This window comes from Syngnathus floridae, chromosome 4 (genome assembly GCF_059516105.1).
Source record: "Syngnathus floridae isolate MCC-2025c chromosome 4, RoL_Sflo_1.0, whole genome shotgun sequence".
Taxonomy (NCBI): domain Eukaryota; kingdom Metazoa; phylum Chordata; class Actinopteri; order Syngnathiformes; family Syngnathidae; genus Syngnathus; species Syngnathus floridae.
The window spans coordinates 7,233-30,982 of record NC_142416.1 but is presented as its reverse complement, the minus strand read 5'-3'; the positions used below and the strand labels follow the sequence as shown (position 1 = coordinate 30,982).

Below are 23,750 nucleotides of genomic sequence, written 5' to 3'. Positions count from 1 at the left end.
TTCAGTGCGGCATGGTGTTGTTCAGTGCGGCATGGTGTTGTTCAGTGCGGCATAATGTTGTTCAGTGCGGCATAATGTTGTTCAGTGCGGCATGGTGTTGTTCAGTGCGGGATGGTGTTGTTCAGTGCGGGATGGTGTTGTTCAGTGCGGCATGGTGTTCAATGCGGAATGGTGTTGTTCAGTGCAGGATGGTGTTGTTCAGTGCGGCATGGTGTTGTTCAGTGCGGCATAATGTTGTTCAGTGCGGCATGGTGTTGTTCAGTGCGGCATGGTGTTGTTCAGTGCGGCATAATGTTCAGTGCGGCATAATGTTGTTCAGTGCGGCATGGTGTTGTTCAGTGCGGGATGGTGTTGTTCAGTGCAGGATGGTGTTGTTCAGTGCGGCATGGTGTTCAGTGCGGGATGGTGTCTTTCAGTGCGGCATGGTGTCGTTCAGTGCGGCATGGTGTCTTTCAGTGCGGCATGGTGTCGTTCAGTGAGGCATGGTGTTGTTCAGTGCGGCATGGTGTTATTTAGTGCGGCATGGTGTTGTTCAGTGCGGGATGGTGTTGTTCAGTGTGGCATGGTGTTCAGTGCGGCATGGTGTTGTTCAGTGCGGTATTGTGTTGTTCAGTGCGGTATCGTGTTTCTCAGTGCGGTATCGTGTTGTTCAGTGCAGTATCGTTGTGTTGTTCGTATTGTGTTTTTTTGTTCGTAATGTGTTGTGTTGTTCGTATTGTGTTGTGTTGTTCATATTGTGTTGTTCATATTGTGTTGAGTTGTTCGTATTTTGTTGTGTTGTTCGTATTGTGTTGCCTTTAACACTTAGCCTCTAACACTTAGCCTCTAACACTTAGCCTCTAGCATCTAGAAGGTAAATAAATAGGAAGGAAGGACTCACCGGTGACGTCTTCGCCCACGTCCAAGCGTTGTACTTTGTATTTTCATCCTTCTGACAGTGGAAAACATAGCCAACAAACACCGTGGAACCTAAACGAATGAAAGAAAACTATCATTTGGCCACAACCAACATTCACAGATACAACACAATGTGACGTGCGGGGTTGAGGTTAAAGGTTGAGTGAAGGGCCCTCGTTTTAAACTACTTTTTTGAAAAGGATTGGGAACAAGTAAGACGTATTTAATTTATTTAATGGGAAGTAGTAAGAGCTATTGAATTTAATCTATGTATCATATTCTATTGTATTGTATTCTGTTGTATTCTTTTGGATTGTATTCCCACTAACCCCACTAAAACTTCAGCCCACAAAAACTCGCCTCTGGCGCCTAGCCTCTGGCACTTAGCCTCTAACACTTAGCCTTTAACACTTAGCCTTTAACACTTAGCCTTTAACACTTAGCCTTTAACACTTAGCCTAGAAGGTGAATAAATAGGGTTAAAGGTTGAGTGAAGGGACCTCGTTTTAAACTACTTTTTTGAAAAGGAGTGGGAACAAGTAAGACGTATTTAATTTATTTAATGGGAAGTAGTAAGACTTATTAAATTTATTTAATCTACTTTTCTTCCCAGGCAAAATTTGATGTGCTGCAATTCCAAATTTCCAAAGTGAATGAAGGAATGAAGTCCTTTAAATTATGATTTTGTATAAATACTAGGCATTAACACAAAATCGACGGCACAAAATGGGCAGACTTTACTTGTTTGAAAAGGACTGGTTACAAGACAGACTTTTTTAATTTATTTAATGGGAAGAAGACTTATTTAGTTTAATTGATCTATTTTTGTTCCCTGGCAAAATTCGATTTGCTGCAATTCCAAATTTCCAAAGTGAATGAAGGAAAGAAGTCGTTTAAATTATGATTTTGTTTAAATACTAGGCATAGACACAAAATCTACGGCACAAAATGGGCAGACTTTACTTGTTTGAAGAGGACTGGTTACAAGACAGACTTTTCTGATTTATTTAATGGGAAGAAGACTTATTTAGTTTATTTAATCTATTTTTGTTCCCTGGCAAAATTGGATTTGCTGAAATTGTATTTTGCCAAATCTTGCCTTGAGACCTGATAGGAAGTATTAAACGCTTAGTTAAATCAATACAAGTTGGTAATAAGAGCGAGTAATGTTGGTTGAACCGATGAATGAAGGTTGAAAGCAATTTAAATTATGACTTTGTATAAATACTAGATATTAACAGAACATCTACTGCGCGAAATGGGCAGAGTTTACTTGTTTGAGAAGGAGTGGCTTATTCAAAACTAAGATTTATTTAATCTGTTTGTTCCCAGGCAAAATTGGAAGTGATGCAATTCCAAATTTCACCACATGATGGTGCCCAATTTTGACTTCATAGGACATATTAAACACTTAGCTTGTTATTATGTTCAAGGTAATCAGATTTGTTTATTATTCTAATGGCCTCTTCAAAACTATTCTGGATTACTACTTTGGATCTATTCTACATTACTTGGCAACAACATACTCTGTAACAGATTAGGCAGTATAATCATATATGTTAACTTGAGAGTGCCCACACTCAATCTACTTATCGTGATGTGTTAAATCAATTACTGTTAGACATTATTTGTCTGATAATCTACCAAATCTTTGAATTGAAGAATTTGTGATTTAATTAATAGCTTGTTCAGGGTAATCAGACTTGTATATAATTCTAATGGCCTTCTTTTGAAAACTATTCTGAATTACAACTTTGGATCTTATATTACTTTGCAACAATCTACTCGGTGACAGATTAGGCAGTATAATCACATATGTTAACTTCAGTGCCCACACTGTATTTATTTATGGTTATTTGTTAAATCAAGTACTGTTAGACATGAAATAGGAAGTGTTTAACATAAATGTTATGGCTACTCACCATTGTAGCTCGCTCCTGGTCAATGATACGAGCCTCTTCTTGCAGTGGAAAACTTGCAGCCAACAAACACCGTGGAACCTAAAGGAATGAAATTAAACATTAACATTTCGCCTCCACCAATTTTCACACGTACAACGCAACGCGGCTACACTTCTGCTATTACAAACGTAAATCTCCTTAAACACAATGAGTGTTACTTACCGTGTACGCTCTAGACGGTCCAGTTGCAAGCAGAAAATAAAGATATTTCCGTTGATAATCGTCGCTGCTCAGTGGCTCACGGCCATCGCGCCAACAGATTTGAATTTTGGCGGAGGTTCGGGCAATTACGTCATATCCGCGGCACATGACTGCGACGTAATACCCGCTTATCTGAAACGGCAGTTAAAAGTAGAGTTACATCAAGTTTTCTTGGAACCTAAACGAATGAAAGAAAACTATCATTTGGCCACAACCAACATTCACAGATACAACACAACGTGCGGGGTTGAGGTTAAAGATTGAGTGAAGGGCCCTCGTTTTAAACTACTGTTTTGAAAAGGAGTGGGAACAAGTAAGACGTATTTAATTTATTTAATGGGAAGTAGTAAGACTTATTACATTTATTTAATCTACTTTTCTTCCCAGGCAAAATTTGATGTGCTGCAATTCCAAATTTCCAAAGTGAATGAAGGAATGAAGTCCTTTAAATTATGATTTTGTATAAATACTAGGCATTAACACAAAATCGACGGCACAAAATGGGCAGACTTTACTTGTTTGAAAAGGACTGGTTACAAGACAGACTTTTTTAATTTATTTAATGGGAAGAAGACTTATTTAGTTTAATTGATCTATTTTTGTTCCCTGGCAAAATTCGATTTGCTGCAATTCCAAATTTCCAAAGTGAATGAAGGAAAGAAGTCGTTTAAATTATGATTTTGTTTAAATACTAGGCATAGACACAAAATCTACGGCACAAAATGGGCAGACTTTACTTGTTTGAAGAGGACTGGTTACAAGACAGACTTTTCTGATTTATTTAATGGGAAGAAGACTTATTTAGTTTATTTAATCTATTTTTGTTCCCTGGCAAAATTGGATTTGCTGAAACTGTATTTTGCCAAATCTTGCCTTGAGACCTGATAGGAAGTATTAAACGCTTAGTTAAATCAATACAAGTTGGTAATAAGAGCGAGTAATGTTGGTTGAACCGATGAATGAAGGTTGAAAGCAATTTAAATTATGACTTTGTATAAATACTAGATATTAACAGAACATCTACTGCGCGAAATGGGCAGAGTTTACTTGTTTGAGAAGGAGTGGCTTATTCAAAACTAAGATTTATTTAATCTGTTTGTTCCCAGGCAAAATTGGATGTGATGCAATTCCAAATTTCACCACATGATGGTGCCCAATTTTGACTTCATAGGACATATTAAACACTTAGCTTGTTATTATGTTCAAGGTAATCAGATTTGTTTATTATTCTAATGGCCTCTTCAAAACTATTCTGGATTACTACTTTGGATCTATTCTACATTACTTGGCAACAACATACTCTGTAACAGATTAGGCAGTATAATCATATATGTTAACTTGAGAGTGCCCACACTCAATCTACTTATCGTGATGTGTTAAATCAATTACTGTTAGACATTATTTGTCTGATAATCTACCAAATCTTTGAATTGAAGAATTTGTGATTTAATTAATAGCTTGTTCAGGGTAATCAGACTTGTATATAATTCTAATGGCCTTCTTTTGAAAACTATTCTGAATTACAACTTTGGATCTTATATTACTTTGCAACAATCTACTCGGTGACAGATTAGGCAGTATAATCACATATGTTAACTTCAGTGCCCACACTGTATTTATTTATGGTTATTTGTTAAATCAAGTACTGTTAGACATGAAATAGGAAGTGTTTAACATAAATGTTATGGCTACTCACCATTGTAGCTCGCTCCTGGTCAATGATATGAGCCTCTTCTTGCAGTGGAAAACTTGCAGCCAACAAACACCGTGGAACCTAAAGGAATGAAATTAAACATTAACATTTCGCCTGGACCAACATTCACACGTACAACGCAACGCGGCTACACTTCTGCTATTACAAACGTAAATCTCCTTAAACACAACGAGTGTTACTTACCGTGTACGCTCTAGGCAAAATTGGATGTGATGCAATTCCAAATCTATCTGAAACGGCAGTTAAAAGTAGAGTTACATCAAGTTTTCTTTTTTAATCAACACAATCATTTACAACCGTTGACCAGAAAGAATCGTCGAAATTCGACGTCCCCCACAAACGCCACGCTCACTCGCTTTTCAGGGCAACAAAAGTACTTCTTTTTAAAAACGATGAGTTGTACTTACCGTGTACGCTCTGGACGGTCCAGTTGCAAGCAGAAAATAAAAATATTTCTCTTGTTAGTCGTATGTTACCATCCGCTGTGTCTTTGTCAACATCGCCGCCATTTTCCTACTTCCTGCTGCGAGCCACGCCCACGGATTTAAATTTGGGCGGAAGCTCTTTCCATTGGCGTCGTTTTCGCGTATAGCAAATCCGATTGGTTGGGAAGGGGGCACGGTTATGCAGCCGAGGGGTCCTGTGATCGGTGGGATGTAAAGTAGGCGTCGACGTCACGTCCGCGTCACGTGACCACGACGTGGCAGACGTCATATAGCAACCGCTGTTTTGTTTAGTAGACTTACAGTTGTTATGCATTGACATAATGGCGCACACACCAAATAGATTTAAATAAATTAAATAATTCTTCTGCCCACTCTCTTTTAAACAAGTTAACTCTCCCCGCGGATTTGAATTCCGGCGAAAGTTACGCCCATCGACGTCACGTATGTCACGTGACCACGACGTGGCAGATGTCATATAGCAACCGCTGTTTTGTTTAGTAGATTTACAGTTGTTATGCATTGGCATAATGGTGTGCACTCAAAATAGATTTAAATAAATTAAATATTTCTTCTGCCCACTCCCTTTTAAAGAAGTTAACTCTGCCCACGTCCATTGACGTCTTGTCTGCGTCACGTGACCACGACGTAGCGACGTCATATAGTAACCGCTGTTTTGATCAGTAGACTTAGTTATTATGCGTTGACATAATGGCGCACTGGTTAGCATGGCCACCTCTTAAGCATGATGTTGCGGGTTCGACGCCTGATCAATGTTAGCATGGAGTGAGCTGAAGTGCATGGCGCTGAAGATTTGAATCTTTGAAATGCGCTGAGGTCTGACATATCAGGCAGAATGGTTTGCCATCACGTTCAACAAAAAATAGAAACTTTCCCACTCTGATTAAAACGTCCTGTGTTCATCTACGTATTTTCGTTTTGCTGTGCATCTTTTCCCTGCCATTTCGAGAGCCCAATTGACACTCATAGTTTAAAGAAATGTGTTTGCCCATCCTACTTTGTGGAATTTCACCACATGCGCTTTTGACCAAAATACCAAACCGAACTCAAGTGAAGCCAACACGCACAACCCCCCCCCCACACACACACACAAATGTTGATATGAACATAAAAGAGCCGCATGCGGTTCGGGAGTTGCGGCTTGGCCAAACCTGTACTATACAACTTTATTTGTATAAAATTTTCACAACAGCTGTCACACAAACAAAGCGGGAAAAACCGAAGACGTGCGTGTTCCGCCCACGCTGGATTTATTTGCACCTTTGAAAAGACACCGTATTGCCGCAGATGTGGCAAAGAGTACTTTTGGGCATCTGAGACGGAAGGATGTCCAAAGCATCACGTCACCTGCTCTGGTAGGCATGGTGGTGGGACGTTGAGGTCAACCGCTTTGGGGTTGGCTGAATCTTTGATCGCAGGATGCCACACACTTGAAGACAGAAGCAGAAAAGCAGAGCTAAATGCAAAATGTACTCACCGGTGACTCCAATTTTTTTCCCCCCTGAAGAAACAGCTGGACGGGTGGCCCCGGCTGGCCAGTGGGACTCTTGTTATTCTGACCCTTTTTAGTGCGCGTTTGGGGCAACAACCGTTTTTTGTGGCGCTCTTTTCTGGTTCAAAAGTGCCCTGCATGTGAATTTGCTTTTCCTGCCTTCTGATTGGATGAGCGCCGGTGTGACGCGGTGCCTCTGTCACCGTGGCGGGGGGTATACGTTGGCATCGGAGCGTCTGCCAACGTCTGAGACCGGCTGGCAGTGTATCGGAGGTGTCGAGTGCGGTGCCGATGGAGCTCACTCACCAGCTGGTGTTAGGGCCACAGAATGAAGGCCAAGGAGAAGAATAGAAAGAGAAACAGAAACTTCTCCTCCAATTGTTTGATTTGTCTCTTCTGAGCTTCGATGAATTCTTTCAGCTCTTTGTTCCTCTAGGACGGACAAATGGAAAGTGGCATTCAAAAGCCAGTAAGCGTGCAAGTAAGTGCCGGGCTGGCTTTGGGCCCTTACCTGTTGCGCGCTGTGCAGCAGATCCATTCTCTCTTGGAGGATGCAAGCGTCGCGCTCCCTCAACTCGCACATCAGGGCTCGCTTCCATTGGTCCACGTAGCTCCTAAGCTCTTCTCTCTGATCCGCCGTCAGCACGTCATTCACGCCAGCGTGGCTGGCTTTTTCGCCGTCCGTGGCGGGGCAGTCCCGCTGCGGTAGCGCCTCGTACAACATGGCCTCCAGCTCCAGGATCCTCTGGGCCGCAATCCTCGTCCATCAGTGGTCCGGCGGGAGATTTGAGGGCGGCTTACCTTATGAGCCTAGTCCATGGAACACTTCCTGAAGTCCAACTCTTCATCCAGGTAGCCCTTCTGCTTGCAGAACATAGAAGAGCCCAAAGGCACAGCGTCAACAAGCTTCTTTCAGCGCAAAGCCTTCCAAAAGTCACATTTGAGCCGCCGAGTCTCGTGGAGTGCGAACATAAGGAGTTCGACATACACTTACGGCGTTATAGCCCAGGATGTCCAGCTTCTTCATCAGATCACTGATGACGATGTCCGGGGGAAAGGCGCAAGGAGCAATGTAAGGTGTTCTGGGACCTCGGGTTAAGGTTAGGGTTGCGAGGGACGCCTTACGTACGCTCACGCCCTCGGCCTCGCAGTAGATCTGCAAAGGGCTGAGGCCGTCTGGGAAACGGACTTGCAGAAACTTCAAGACGGGGGAGCGCCACTCCCTCTCCTGAAAGGCAGAGGCATGCATCCGTCCGTCCGTCCGTCCGTCACATCTCTGGCCTCAACACGCTTGTGCGAGTCTTCCCACCTCCAGCTCCAGGATGCGGAACTCAAGCAGTTCGTTTTGGTCTCGGATATCCTGGATGTGCTCTTTCAGACGCGCTTCTTCCGCCTCCATCCGCCTGACCTGAAAAGACAGTCAGACCTCATCTGCGGGGCTTCCCGACGGGTGTGACGCCAAGCGACTCCGCCCAGCGCCTTTCTTTCCGTCACCTTTTCGGCCAACTGCTGATTGCTCTGACGCAGCAGCTGCTTCTCCTCCACCCACTTGACATTCTAGAAGAGACAAACGCGTGGACAGCTTTGGAATGTTGTGTCATTTTCATCCACAAATTCTTTGGTTGACTGGAAAATGACATTTGCTTTTCTCCGCATTTTCCCAGCCACATTCGGGGGGGGGGGTTGGTCCAGTAATGCCAGACGAACGAGTGACTGAAGAATGTAGCTATTTTGTCTGAGAAAAAGGTGTGCTCATTGATGAGCTTACCTGTCCTTGTTGCTTCAGCGCTGACTCCAGATCTGCTACTCTGCTTTGATAGTGACCCATTTCTACCATCAGCTTTTCTCTGGTCTGAAAGGAGGAGGAGGGAGGCTCCTCCTCCTCCTTTCAGACCAGAGAACACCCGAGGCTGGGTGAGAACGGGGAGGCTGCGACCCGGCCGGGGGTTGCGGGAAGGGGCGCCACCTTGATCTCCTTCTCGGCGTCGTAGTCCCCTTCGCTGGTCTGGGCTAGCAGAGCGTAGGCTCGTTGCAGCGCTTGATATTCTTGCGTCAGCTGGCGGTAGCGAAGCTCCGCCTCTTCATGCACACACCAATGCAACACAGCACTAGTACCAGAATCAGTCAGACCGGCGACAAAGCACCCGCGACGCAAAGACGAGTCCGATTCCAGGCTGAAGAGGAATGTTTGGTGCCAATACGCTGGCAGAAATGGCGGGCTACCTCTTCGGGTTCCGTGTCGGGGGTTCTGTCGGTGTGAAAAGACAAGGACGATCCGTCCGAGTCCACCAACACGTCTTCGTCGTAGCCGTAAAATGTTTCGATGACCTGCGGGCGCGGAAGCAAACATCTCTCTGAACAAACTGAAGCGACACCTCACGATGAATCGACGAGAGGAACGATAGCGAGAAAAAGGCCATTTCATCTTGCGCAACACCAAGCAGCCGCAAACAAACAGACTCACCTTGCAGGACCTCACGCTTTGTTCCTCCTCAGAGATTCTCGACGTCGGTATCGTAGCAGCAAATCTCTCTCCTGTCGACACAAATAATCCGCCTTTGAGATTCTTTGGATGCAAAGGGAACGAACGGCTCCGGCGCAGAAACAAACGCGACTCACAATGACATTTCTGACATGAGCTCCTGTCTCCAGAGCCTGAAAAACACGTCACCGGCGATGATTGGAGGGACGCTCGTCTTTTCCAAAAGTGACAACTACAGGGTGTGTCAGGGTTTTCCAGATTATCTTTATCGTATCATTATGTTGCTTTGACTTTGACTGCAACCTGTAATAAATAATATTATTTATCCCTTATTTATCCCTATCGCTTATCCCTTCCTACACAAAGTCGTAAAACACCCCTTGCTATGTTTTGACTAGAGGTCAAGGGCTTCCTCTATTCAATCCACTCTTACACCCACCCTGTTTCTCTTAATTAAAATGCTCGTGCAGGAGCCGAGAGTCAGACTTTATTCGTACAACGGATGGACTCTCCACCTGCAGGTGTCCAAAAGAACTTACTTGTCTCCCGTGTGGTTCTTGCAAAATAAGTTGGAGCGAGCGCAACTCTAACAGGGTGCATTTTGCCACTAGCTGCCTACGGACAATGATGTCGCGCTCGCGGCTCATGGTTGACGGGCTGAGCAGCCGGGCAAGTCCGTCGTTTTCAGCGCACAGCGAGTGGCAAAGGCGCTGACAAAACGGGAGCTTTGAGCTGCTGAAAACGGCAAAACAAGTCTAAAGCGTGTTCAAACGCGTGCGCACAATGCTCCTGCTTGAAAGGTCGGAATTTAAGGGGCCAATTTTTTGGATGGCGGCCGCCGGCCAAGCTTTGGACGGAAAAGGTTTCCTGGCGACAGCGAGCGAGCGTGGCGCTGCCGTACGTGCACCGAGTCGCCTGCCTGAAGACCTTGGACAAGTCGTCGATGATGTGCCGCTGCTCCACAACTTGAAGGAACTCCATTTCACCGTCCTGCTGGCCGCAACCGCGGTCCAGGTCATTGAGCGAACTAGGCCTTCTCTGTGGAACACAAATGCAGTGGACTCTGTTGGCACGCCGCCGTTGTCCGCGTCGACTTACCAAGCTTGCCATCTCCTCGTTCTCCTGGGTGACAAAGCGCACTTTGTTTTCAAGGCGACACAGCACCAGCGAGAGTTCTTCGTTCTTCCTGCTCAGGCGTTTGTTTTTGTACAGGAGTGGCAGAAACTGGCTTTCTGTTTCTCTCAGTCGCTTTAGCTGCAAGCATGAAGTGCGGGATGTGAAAGACGCACAACACGCGGGCCAGAACGTATCCATTCCTTTTGCATCGGTTTGAACGGAATCGTGGCTTTGGCTCCCAATAAAAGACATCTACCAGGCAACCGACTCGACGCGCCGCTCAACTAATAAGCAAGCGCAATGGGTGCCTCGCTGGATGGCGCGCATCAAACGTAGCGCAAACCTTCAAGCGTGCCGTCAATAAATTACCAGTTCATTGCGCTCTTCAGAAAGCAGGGCGTTTCGATCCTCCAGGTTCCTGATGACTGCGCTGAGCTCAGCGATTTTCAGATGAAACCGTCGCGTGTCCCGATCCTCCTGAGACTGAAAACGCCCCGCAACACACACACACAAGCACTCGTTCAAAGTTCAAAACTGTTTTTGTGCTACCTTCCTCCAGCAACGAACTAAGTCATGCGTACTGCAAGTGTGTGATGAGGTGGCTTACGCAATGAAGAGGATTGCTAGTAGCGGCGTTGACCCCACTTCCAGGGTAGTTTAGGCCCGCCCTTTGGGAATCCCTCAGGGCAGCGATCTGCTGCTCGGCAGCCTGAGTCTGCAGCTGAAGGCGGTGGACGTGGCCGGCCCCAGGGCTTCATCCAAAACACTAACCGCTCTGTCTTTCAGCTTGATCTCATCCGTCTGGATGTACAAACGGGGAGCGCTCAGGCAGGCGGGCAAACTCATTTGCCAGAATTGTGACAAAAACAAAGAGAGCAACCGGCCAATTTTTTTTCTTGAATCGACTAGAACACCTTTGCTGTGACAAAAGCGAAGCGAGCAACCGGACATTTTCTTCTTGTGAAATAGAATAGAATAGAATGCCTTAGGTGTCATTGCACTGCAGGTATACAACGAAATTGGGAACATAGCCACGCACCGCGCATCTGATCAGTCCTACCAGTCGGCGGATCTCCCTCTCGCAGTCTCTCTTGGTTCGGCTCAGCTCCTCCCGATGCTGGTGATGAGCCGATCGGAGCTCGGCCGCTCGGGACTGCCAGGCCTGCTGGGCCGCTGCCAGGTCTTCTTCCGCGCTCCTGGTGGAGGCGACACCGCTCGGTCTCCCGACACCGCCGCGTCTCCTCCACCTCCGCCAGCAAAGCGCCCCCCCTCCTCACCTGAGCAGACATTGCGCCACACCGGGCCGTTGAGACCGCAACGGAGCGCCGCGACGCTTACTGGGGACAAGCTACACAATACGGTAGCGGCCGCATCGAAGCCCGACGTGGCGTGCGGATAGTCAGACACGGATAGAGCGGATCACCTTGTCCATGGAGCCGTCCCTCAGGCTGAGGACCAAGGCATTCAGTCGCTGGATCTCTCCATCTTTGATTTTGATCACTCTCATCAGCTCCATTTCATGCTGCCGCAGTAATGTCTCCCTGGTAATGGCTAACTCTTTCTGCTTCTCCTCATGGAGTTTGCTTTTGAGTTCCGTCATGGCGGCGGTGGCACGGTGGTGCTCCGCCCGCAGGTCCTGACTTCTCTCTCTCTCCAGACAGCTGACCTGACATGACTTAGACTTAGACTTAGACAAACTTTATTGTCATCTTGTCTGCACATGGTGCATACAAAACGAAATTCCGTTGCATACGTCTTACAACAAAGTAGTGATATTGCAGTTGAATAGAAGTAACATATCCTATGAAAATATATATATATACATATACTATATATATAAATATATATATATATAAAAAATAAGTATAAAGTGCAGCAGTGATAATTATGCAATAGTGCAAGTAGGCAAAACAGTATTCAAGAGTGTGCAGAGGAATGCTAAACCATGTATTAAACTTTTATTTAAAGGGTTTATACAAGTTCAGTAAAGTTGGTAGTGCGAGATAGTGCAAGATAGAGGTCCGTAGTGTCATAAAGTACAGTTCTGTGAATGTGTGATGCAGAGTTCAGTTTAGAGCTCAACAGTTCTAGTGTTCAACAGTCTGATGACAGCAGGGAAAAAGCTGTTGCAGAACCTGGTGGACCTGCAGCGGATGCTGCAAACCTCTTCCCAGAGGGCAGCAGGGAGAACAGTCCATGGTGGGGGTGTGATGGGTCATTGATGATGTTACGGGCACGGGACATGCAGCGCTGAGATGAAATGTCCTGAATGGAGGGAAGAGGAGCCCCTATGATCCTCTCTGCTGTCCTCACCACTCTCCTCACGTTCTTCCAATCGGAGGCGGTGCAGCCTCCACACCACACAGAGAGACAGCTTGTCAGAATGCTCTCTATGGTGCTCCTGTAGAACGTCCTCATGATGGGTGGGGGCAGGTGGGCTCTCCTCATCCTCCGCTGTAAGTACAAGCGCTTCTGTGCCCTCTTGACCAGTGCCGTAGTGTTCATAGTCCAGGTGAGGTCTTCTGTGATGTGGACCCCCAGGAATTTGGTGGTGCTGACCACCTCCACAGCTGAGCTGTTGATGATCAGTGGAGCGTGGTGAGGCTGTTTTTTCCTGAAGTCGACGATGATCTCCTTCATCTTCTCCTCATTCAGGATCAGGCTGTTTTCTCTGCACCAGCCCACCAGCTGCTCCACCTCCTCTCTGTAGTCCAGGTCGTTGTTGTCTCTGATGAGCCCCACCACCGTTGTGTCGTCTGCTGACTTCACGATGTGATTGGTGGTGAACCTGAGGACGCAGTCGTGTGTCATCAGGGTGAACAGCAGGGGGCTCAGGACGCAGCCCTGAAGGGAGCCTGTGCTGAGGGTGATGACATCAGAGGTGTTCTGTCCGACCCGGACTGACTGAGGTCTGTTGCTGAGGAAGTCTAGCAGCCAGTTGCGAAGGGGGGTGTTGAAGCCCAGGTGTTCCAATTTTCCTACCAGATGCTGTGGGATGATGGTGTTAAACGCTGAGCTGAAGTCCAGGAACAGCCTCCGCACATGGGTGTTCTTCTCCTCCAGGTGAGCCAGGCTCAGGTGAAGAACGGAGGAGATGGCGTCCTGAGTGGAGCGGTTTTGCCCGTCGGCAAACTGGAACGGGTCAAATAATAGGGGGAGTCTGGAAACGATGTGACCTTTAAGCAGCCTTTCGAAGCACTTCATCATAACCGGAGTCAGTGCAACAGGCCGGTAATCATTAAATGAGGTGATTTGAGGTTTCTTCGGCACCGGAATGATGGAGGCAGTCTTAAAGCACGCCGGCACTGTGGCTTGGCCCAGCGAGGTGTTAAAAATGTCTGTGATGACCCCAGCCAGATGACTTGCACATTCCCTGAACACACGCCCAGGAATGTTGTCGGGGCCAGGGGCCTTACAGGGGTTGACTCTCCTCAGGGTCTTCAACACATCGGCGGAGTCAAGGCAGAGTACCTCCTCTTCCTGATGGGGGACAGTTTTAACTGCTGGAGTGCCGTTAAGTGCCTCGAACCTCCCAAAGAAGTTATTTAGACCATTTAGAAAGTCAGCATCAACTACACCCACCGGGGGGGGGGGGGGGGGGGAGAGTGAGTTGTAGTCTGTAATCGCCCGTATGCCTTGCCACATACTCCTGATGTTTTTGACGTCGTGGAAACGATCCTGAAATTTTCGACTGCGGTCTCGCTTCGCTATCCTGATGGCACGGTTCAAGTTGGCTCTCGCTGTCCTCAGTGTCTCCTTGTCGCCAGACTTGAAGGCAGAGTTCCGCGCTCGTAGCGTTTGACGTACCTCCTCAGTCATCCAGGGTCGTTGGTTGCCCCGGGTGATGATATTCTTAGTGGTGCTGACGTCCTCGGTGCATTTGTTGATGTAGGCTGACACAGTCATGGCACACGCATGTCTAATCTACATCGGGAAAACTGGGAGGGAGGGAGGGAGGCAGGCAGGGAGGCAGGCAGGGAGGCAGGCAGTGTCTGTCTGTTGAGGTTTTCACCTTGTTCTTCTCCTGCTGAAGTTCTAACTGGACGTCCATCAGTTTGGTTCTCAGCTCGTCATTGGCGGCCTGAAGGGCGTCCGTTCGCTCCGCCTTGGCCCGCCCTGCCGGAGCTCGTTTGGACATCTCTTACTCGAGTCTCGCCCGGTCGTCAGTCAGAGATCACAACATTTGTACCTGGAGAGCACAAACGCAGCGCTGTTTTCCACTGGCTTCGAACTCAACTTCAATCGGTACCGTAACTTACAACATCATAAACATAGAACTAGCTTGACTTATTCATTGAATAAATGCATTTGGTTCTTCAAAACTGCATCACGCAACATAGCGTGACCGAGACGGCCGTTATCCACCTGCGTGAAGTTATTTGGTGAAATGAATGAGATGTTTAAGATACCATCGTTCTGTCTCTATGTAGATGAAGGGAAATAATCGATTGCTGAAGGTCCAAAGGTGTTGTGATAAACAAATAAACATATTAGTGATTAGTGACATATTTGTGATAAACATATTAGGCAGGATAATCACATATGTTAACGTGACTGCCCACACTGTATTTATTTATGGTTATTTGTTAAATCGAGTACTGTTAGACATGAAATAGGAAGTGTTTAACATAAATGGAAGACGAAAGGGGTACTCACCATTGTAGCTCCTGCTGGTCAATGATACGAGCCTCTTGCAGTGGAAAACATACAGCCAACAAACACCGTGGAACCTAAAGGAATGAAATTAAACATTAACATTTAGCCTCAACCAACATTCACAGATACAACGCAACGCAAACTACACAAACGTAAATCTTTTTAAACACAATGAGTTGTACTTACCGTGTACGCTCTAGACGGTTCACTTGCAAGCAGAAAATAAAGATATTTCTGTTTATAATCGTCGTGTTTGTATCCGGTGTCTCGCTCAAGGCCATTGCGCCCACAGATTTGAATTTTGGCGAGAGTTCAGCCTATTGACGTCATTTCCGCGGTGTAATACCCGCATATCTGAAACGGCAAAGTTAAGAGTAGAGTTAAATAAAGTTTTTAGTCAACGCAATAATTTACAACCGTTGACCAGTCGAAATAATCGTCGAAATTTGGCGTCTGTGGCTGGAAGCAGACGCCGAGTTCGACATTCCTCCCAAACGCCACACTCCCTCGCTTTTCAGGGCTAAAAAAAAACAGTTGTAATTACCTTGTACGCTCTAGACGGTCAAGTTGCAAGCTGAAAACAAAAATATTTGCCTTGTTAGTCATCGTGTTACTAACCGCTGTGTCTTGTTTGCCAGAATTGCCGCTTTCCTACTTCCTGTTGCAAGCCACGCCCACGGATTATAATTTTGCCGTGAGTTCCGCCTATTGACGTCATGTCCGCGTCACATGACTGCGACGTAATATTATCTAAAACTGTTTGTGCGGTATTGTGTTGTTCTGTGCGGTATTGTGTTATTCTGTGCGGCGTCGTGTTGTTCTGTGCGGCGTCGTGTTGTTCAGTGCGACGTCGTGTTGTTCAGTGCGGCATGGTGTTGTTCAGTGCGGCATGGTGTTGTTCAGTGCGGCATGGTGTTGTTCAGTGCGGCATAATGTTGTTCAGTGCGGCATAGTGTTGTTCAGTGCGGCATGGTGTTGTTCAGTGCGGCATGGTGTTGTTCAGTGCGGCATGGTGTTGTTCAGTGCGGCATAATGTTGTTCAGTGCGCCATAATGTTGTTCAGTGCGGCATGGTGTTGTTCAGTGCGGGATGGTGTTGTTCAGTGCAGGATGGTGTTGTTCAGTGCGGCATGGTGTTGTTCAATGCGGCATGGTGTTGTTCAGTGCGGCATAATGTTGTTCATTGCGGCATGGTGTTGTTCATTGCGGCATGGTGTTGTTCAGTGCGGCATGGTGTTGTTCAGTGCGGCATGGTGTTGTTCAGTGCGGCATGGTGTTGTTCAGTGCGGGGTGGTGTTGTTCAGTGCAGGATGGTGTTGTTCAGTGCAGGATGGTGTTGTTCAGTGCGGCATGGTGTTGTTCAATGCAGGATTGTGTTGTTCAGTGCAGCATAATGTTGTTCAGTGCAGCATGGTGTTGTTCAGTGCGGGATGGTGTTGTTCAGTGCAGGATGGTGTTGTTCAATGCGGCATGGTGTTGTTCAGTGCGGGATGGTGTTGTTCATTGCGGCATGGTGTTGTTCAGTGCGGCATGGTGTTGTTCAGTGCGGCATGGTGTTGTTCAGTGCGGCATGGTGTTGTTCAGTGCGGCATAATGTTGTTCAGTGCGGCATGGTGTTGTTCAGTGCAGGATGGTGTTGTTCAGTGCGGCATGGTGTTGTTCAATGCAGGATCGTGTTGTTCAGTGCAGCATAATGTTGTTCAGTGCAGCATGGTGTTGTTCAGTGCGGCATGGTGTTGTTCAATGCGGCATGGTGTTGTTCACTGCGGGATGGTGTTGTTCAATGCGGGATCGTGTTGTTCAGTGCGGCATAATGTTGTTCAGTGCGGCATGGTGTTGTTCAGTGCGGCATGGTGTTGTTCAGTGCGACATAATGTTGTTTAGTGCGGCATAATGTTGTTCAGTGCGGCATAATGTTGTTCAGTGCGGCATGGTGTTGTTCAGTGCGGCATGGTGTTGTTCAGTGCGGCATGGTGTTGTTCAGTGCAGGATGGTGTTGTTCAATGCGGCATGGTGTTGTTCAGTGCGGGATGGTGTTGTTCAGTGCGGGATGGTGTTGTTCAGTGCGGCATGGTGTTGTTCAGTGCGGAATGGTGTTGTTCAGTGCGGCATGGTGTTGTTCAGTGCGGCATGGTGTTGTTCAGTGCAGGATGGTGTTGTTCAATGCGGGATCGTGTTGTTCAGTGCGGCATGGTGTTGTTCAGTGCGGCATGGTGTTGTTCAGTGCGGCATAATGTTGTTCAGTGCGGCATGGTGTTGTTCAGTGCGGCATGGTGTTGTTCAGTGCGGCATGGTGTTGTTCAGTGCGGCATGGTGTTGTTCAGTGCGGCATAATGTTGTCCAGTGCGCCATAATGTTGTTCAGTGCGGCATGGTGTTGTTCAGTGCGGGATGGTGTTGTTCAGTGCGGCATGGTGTTGTTCAATGCGGCATGGTGTTGTTCAGTGCGGGATGGTGTTGTTCAGTGCAGGATGGTGTTGTTCAGTGCGGCATGGTGTTGTTCAATGCGTCAGTGCGGCATAATGTTGTTCAGTGCGGCATGGTGTTGTTCAGTGCGGCATGGTGTTGTTCAGTGCGGCATGGTGTTGTTCAGTGCAGGATGGTGTTGTTCAGTGCGGCATGGTGTTGTTCAATGCGGCATGGTGTTGTTCAGTGCGGGATGGTGTTGTTCAGTGCAGGATGGTGTTGTTCAGTGCGGCATGGTGTTGTCCAGTGCGGAATGGTGCTGTTCAGTGCGGCATGGTGTTGTTCAGTGCGGCATGGTGTTGTTCAGTGCAGGATGGTGTTGTTCAATGCGGGATCATGTTGTTCAGTGCGGCATGGTGTTGTTCAGTGCGGCATGGTGTTGTTCAGTGCGGCATGGTGTTGTTCAGTGCGGCATGGTGTTGTTCAGTGCGGCATGGTGTTGTTCAGTGCGGCATGGTGTTGTTCAGTGCGGCATGGTGTTGTTCAGTGCAGCATAATGTTGTCCAGTGCGCCATAATGTTGTTCAGTGCGGCATGGTGTTGTTCAGTGCGGGATGGTGTTGTTCAGTGCGGCATGGTGTTGTTCAATGCGGCATGGTGTTGTTCAGTGCGGGATGGTGTTGTTCAGTGCAGGATGGTGTTGTTCAGTGCGGCATGGTGTTGTTCAATGCGGCATGGTGTTGTTCAGTGCGGGATGGTGTTGTTCAGTGCGGCATGGTGTTGTTCAGTGCGGCATGGTGTTGTTCAGTGCGGCATGGTGTTGTTCAGTGCGGCATGGTGTTTTTCAGTGCGGCATGGTGTTGTTCAGTGCGGCATGGTGTTGTTCAGTGCGGAATGGTGTTGTTCAGTGCGGCATGGTGTTGTTCAGTGCGGGATGGTGTTGTTCAATGCGGGATCGTGTTGTTCAGTGCGGGGTGGTGTTGTTCAGTGCAGGATGGTGTTGTTCAGTGCAGGATGGTGTTGTTCAGTGCGGCATGGTGTTGTTCAATGCAGGATCGTGTTGTTCAGTGCAGCATAATGTTGTTCAGTGCAGCATGGTGTTGTTCAGTGCGGCATGGTGTTGTTCAATGCGGCATGGTGTTGTTCAGTGCGGGATGGTGTTGTTCAGTGCGGCATGGTGTTTTTCAGTGCGGCATAATGTTGTTCAGTGCAGCATGGTGTTGTTCAGTGCGGCATGGTGTTGTTCAGTGCGACATAATGTTGTTCAGTGCGGCATAATGTTGTTCAGTGCGGCATGGTGTTGTTCAGTGCGGCATGGTGTTGTTCAGTGCGGCATGGTGTTGTTCAGTGCGGCATGGCGTTGTTCAGTGCAGGATGGTGTTGTTCAGTGCAGGATGGTGTTGTTCAATGCGGCATGGTGTTGTTCAGTGCGGGATGGTGTTGTTCAGTGCAGGATGGTGTTGTTCAGTGGGCATGGTGTTGTTCAGTGCGGAATGGTGTTGTTCAGTGCGGCATGGTGTTGTTCAGTGCGGCATGGTGTTGTTCAGTGCAGGATGGTGTTGTTCAATGCGGGATGGTGTTGTTCAGTGCGGGATGGTGTTGTTCAGTGCAGGATGGTGTTGTTCAGTGCGGCATGGTGTTGTTCAATGCGGCATGGTGTTGTTCAGTGCAGGATGGTGTTGTTCAGTGCGGCATGGTGTTGTTCAATGCGGCATGGTGTTGTTCAATGCGGCATGGTGTTGTTCAGTGCGGCATGGTGTTGTTCAGTGCGGCATGGTGTTGTTCAGTGCGGCATGGTGTTGTTCAGTGCGGCATGGTGTTGTTCAGTGCGGAATGGTGTTGTTCAGTGCGGCATGGTGTTGTTCAGTGCGGGATGGTGTTGTTCAGTGCGGCATGGTGTTGTTCAGTGCGGCATGGTGTTGTTCAGTGCGGGATGGTGTTGTTCAGTGCGGCATGGTGTTGTTCAGTGCGGCATGGTGTTGTTCAGTGCGGCATGGTGTTGTTCAGTGCGGCATGGTGTTGTTCAGTGCGGGATGGTGTTCAATGCGGGATCGTGTTTTTCAGTGCGGCATGGTGTTGTTCAGTGCGGCATGGTGTTGTTCAGTGCGGCATGGTGTTGTTCAGTGCGGCATGGTGTTGTTCATTTCGGCATAATGTTGTTCAGTGCGGCATAATGTTGTTTAGTGCGGCATGGTGTTGTTCAGTGCGGGATGGTGTTGTTCAGTGCGTTATAATGTTGTTCAGTGCGGCATGGTGTTGTTCAGTGCGGCATGGTGTTGTTCAGTGCGGCATGGTGTTGTTCAGTGCGGCATAATGTTGTTCAGTGCGGCATAATGTTGTTCAGTGCGGCATGGTGTTGTTCAGTGCGGGATGGTGTTGTTCAGTGCGGGATGGTGTTGTTCAGTGCGGCATGGTGTTCAATGCGGAATGGTGTTGTTCAGTGCAGGATGGTGTTGTTCAGTGCGGCATGGTGTTGTTCAGTGCGGCATAATGTTGTTCAGTGCGGCATGGTGTTGTTCAGTGCGGCATGGTGTTGTTCAGTGCGGCATAATGTTCAGTGCGGCATAATGTTGTTCAGTGCGGCATGGTGTTGTTCAGTGCGGGATGGTGTTGTTCAGTGCAGGATGGTGTTGTTCAGTGCGGCATGGTGTTCAGTGCGGGATGGTGTCTTTCAGTGCGGCATGGTGTCGTTCAGTGCGGCATGGTGTCTTTCAGTGCGGCATGGTGTCGTTCAGTGAGGCATGGTGTTGTTCAGTGCGGCATGGTGTTATTTAGTGCGGCATGGTGTTGTTCAGTGCGGGATGGTGTTGTTCAGTGTGGCATGGTGTTCAGTGCGGCATGGTGTTGTTCAGTGCGGTATCGTGTTGTTCAGTGCGGTATCGTGTTTCTCAGTGCGGTATCGTGTTGTTCAGTGCAGTATCGTTGTGTTGTTCGTATTGTGTTTTTTTGTTCGTAATGTGTTGTGTTGTTCGTATTGTGTTGTGTTGTTCATATTGTGTTGTTCATATTGTGTTGAGTTGTTCGTATTTTGTTGTGTTGTTCGTATTGTGTTGCCTTTAACACTTAGCCTCTAACACTTAGCCTCTAACACTTAGCCTCTAGCATCTAGAAGGTAAATAAATAGGAAGGAAGGACTCACCGGTGACGTCTTCGCCCACGTCCAAGCGTTGTACTTTGTATTTTCATCCTTCTGACAGTGGAAAACATAGCCAACAAACACCGTGGAACCTAAACGAATGAAAGAAAACTATCATTTGGCCACAACCAACATTCACAGATACAACACAATGTGACGTGCGGGGTTGAGGTTAAAGGTTGAGTGAAGGGCCCTCGTTTTAAACTACTTTTTTGAAAAGGATTGGGAACAAGTAAGACGTATTTAATTTATTTAATGGGAAGTAGTAAGAGCTATTGAATTTAATCTATGTATCATATTCTATTGTATTGTATTCTGTTGTATTCTTTTGGATTGTATTCCCACTAACCCCACTAAAACTTCAGCCCACAAAAACTCGCCTCTGGCGCCTAGCCTCTGGCACTTAGCCTCTAACACTTAGCCTTTAACACTTAGCCTTTAACACTTAGCCTTTAACACTTAGCCTTTAACACTTAGCCTAGAAGGTGAATAAATAGGGTTAAAGGTTGAGTGAAGGGACCTCGTTTTAAACTACTTTTTTGAAAAGGAGTGGGAACAAGTAAGACGTATTTAATTTATTTAATGGGAAGTAGTAAGACTTATTAAATTTATTTAATCTACTTTTCTTCCCAGGCAAAATTTGATGTGCTGCAATTCCAAATTTCCAAAGTGAATGAAGGAATGAAGTCCTTTAAATTATGATTTTGTATAAATACTAGGCATTAACACAAAATCGACGGCACAAAATGGGCAGACTTTACTTGTTTGAAAAGGACTGGTTACAAGACAGACTTTTTTAATTTATTTAATGGGAAGAAGACTTATTTAGTTTAATTGATCTATTTTTGTTCCCTGGCAAAATTCGATTTGCTGCAATTCCAAATTTCCAAAGTGAATGAAGGAAAGAAGTCGTTTAAATTATGATTTTGTTTAAATACTAGGCATAGACACAAAATCTACGGCACAAAATGGGCAGACTTTACTTGTTTGAAGAGGACTGGTTACAAGACAGACTTTTCTGATTTATTTAATGGGAAGAAGACTTATTTAGTTTATTTAATCTATTTTTGTTCCCTGGCAAAATTGGATTTGCTGAAATTGTATTTTGCCAAATCTTGCCTTGAGACCTGATAGGAAGTATTAAACGCTTAGTTAAATCAATACAAGTTGGTAATAAGAGCGAGTAATGTTGGTTGAACCGATGAATGAAGGTTGAAAGCAATTTAAATTATGACTTTGTATAAATACTAGATATTAACAGAACATCTACTGCGCGAAATGGGCAGAGTTTACTTGTTTGAGAAGGAGTGGCTTATTCAAAACTAAGATTTATTTAATCTGTTTGTTCCCAGGCAAAATTGGAAGTGATGCAATTCCAAATTTCACCACATGATGGTGCCCAATTTTGACTTCATAGGACATATTAAACACTTAGCTTGTTATTATGTTCAAGGTAATCAGATTTGTTTATTATTCTAATGGCCTCTTCAAAACTATTCTGGATTACTACTTTGGATCTATTCTACATTACTTGGCAACAACATACTCTGTAACAGATTAGGCAGTATAATCATATATGTTAACTTGAGAGTGCCCACACTCAATCTACTTATCGTGATGTGTTAAATCAATTACTGTTAGACATTATTTGTCTGATAATCTACCAAATCTTTGAATTGAAGAATTTGTGATTTAATTAATAGCTTGTTCAGGGTAATCAGACTTGTATATAATTCTAATGGCCTTCTTTTGAAAACTATTCTGAATTACAACTTTGGATCTTATATTACTTTGCAACAATCTACTCGGTGACAGATTAGGCAGTATAATCACATATGTTAACTTCAGTGCCCACACTGTATTTATTTATGGTTATTTGTTAAATCAAGTACTGTTAGACATGAAATAGGAAGTGTTTAACATAAATGTTATGGCTACTCACCATTGTAGCTCGCTCCTGGTCAATGATACGAGCCTCTTCTTGCAGTGGAAAACTTGCAGCCAACAAACACCGTGGAACCTAAAGGAATGAAATTAAACATTAACATTTCGCCTCCACCAATTTTCACACGTACAACGCAACGCGGCTACACTTCTGCTATTACAAACGTAAATCTCCTTAAACACAATGAGTGTTACTTACCGTGTACGCTCTAGACGGTCCAGTTGCAAGCAGAAAATAAAGATATTTCCGTTGATAATCGTCGCTGCTCAGTGGCTCACGGCCATCGCGCCAACAGATTTGAATTTTGGCGGAGGTTCGGGCAATTACGTCATATCCGCGGCACATGACTGCGACGTAATACCCGCTTATCTGAAACGGCAGTTAAAAGTAGAGTTACATCAAGTTTTCTTGGAACCTAAACGAATGAAAGAAAACTATCATTTGGCCACAACCAACATTCACAGATACAACACAACGTGCGGGGTTGAGGTTAAAGATTGAGTGAAGGGCCCTCGTTTTAAACTACTGTTTTGAAAAGGAGTGGGAACAAGTAAGACGTATTTAATTTATTTAATGGGAAGTAGTAAGACTTATTACATTTATTTAATCTACTTTTCTTCCCAGGCAAAATTTGATGTGCTGCAATTCCAAATTTCCAAAGTGAATGAAGGAATGAAGTCCTTTAAATTATGATTTTGTATAAATACTAGGCATTAACACAAAATCGACGGCACAAAATGGGCAGACTTTACTTGTTTGAAAAGGACTGGTTACAAGACAGACTTTTTTAATTTATTTAATGGGAAGAAGACTTATTTAGTTTAATTGATCTATTTTTGTTCCCTGGCAAAATTCGATTTGCTGCAATTCCAAATTTCCAAAGTGAATGAAGGAAAGAAGTCGTTTAAATTATGATTTTGTTTAAATACTAGGCATAGACACAAAATCTACGGCACAAAATGGGCAGACTTTACTTGTTTGAAGAGGACTGGTTACAAGACAGACTTTTCTGATTTATTTAATGGGAAGAAGACTTATTTAGTTTATTTAATCTATTTTTGTTCCCTGGCAAAATTGGATTTGCTGAAACTGTATTTTGCCAAATCTTGCCTTGAGACCTGATAGGAAGTATTAAACGCTTAGTTAAATCAATACAAGTTGGTAATAAGAGCGAGTAATGTTGGTTGAACCGATGAATGAAGGTTGAAAGCAATTTAAATTATGACTTTGTATAAATACTAGATATTAACAGAACATCTACTGCGCGAAATGGGCAGAGTTTA

General features: G+C 45.8%; 1 protein-coding gene across 1 annotated transcript; it reads right to left on the bottom strand.

The window, feature by feature from the left end:
- Nucleotides 1-6,489: 6,489 nt before the first annotated feature.
- LOC148398538 (janus kinase and microtubule-interacting protein 3-like) lies at nt 6,490-8,557 on the bottom strand. Its single transcript, XM_088372503.1, has 6 exons — nt 8,498-8,557; nt 8,224-8,286; nt 7,724-8,137; nt 7,241-7,590; nt 7,036-7,161; nt 6,490-6,666 (listed from the first exon to the last, which is right to left on the bottom strand). The coding sequence occupies exons 1-3, from the start codon at nt 8,555-8,557 to the stop codon at nt 8,012-8,014; spliced, it is 249 nt and encodes an 82-aa protein (XP_088228629.1). The 3' UTR covers nt 6,490-6,666; nt 7,036-7,161; nt 7,241-7,590; nt 7,724-8,011.
- Nucleotides 8,558-23,750: the final 15,193 nt, after the last annotated feature.

Excerpts from the sequence above, each read along its gene's own strand:
- LOC148398538 (XM_088372503.1), bottom strand. The coding sequence starts at position 8,557 with ATGGGTCACTATCAAAGCAGAGTAGCAGATCTGGAGTCAGCGCTGAAG. Across the intron at positions 8,287-8,497 it reads CGCTGAAGCAACAAGGACAG|AATGTCAAGTGGGTGGAGGA; the intron begins GTAAGCTCATCA and ends TGTCTCTTCTAG. Across the intron at positions 8,138-8,223 it reads ATCAGCAGTTGGCCGAAAAG|GTCAGGCGGATGGAGGCGGA; the intron begins GTGACGGAAAGA and ends CTGTCTTTTCAG.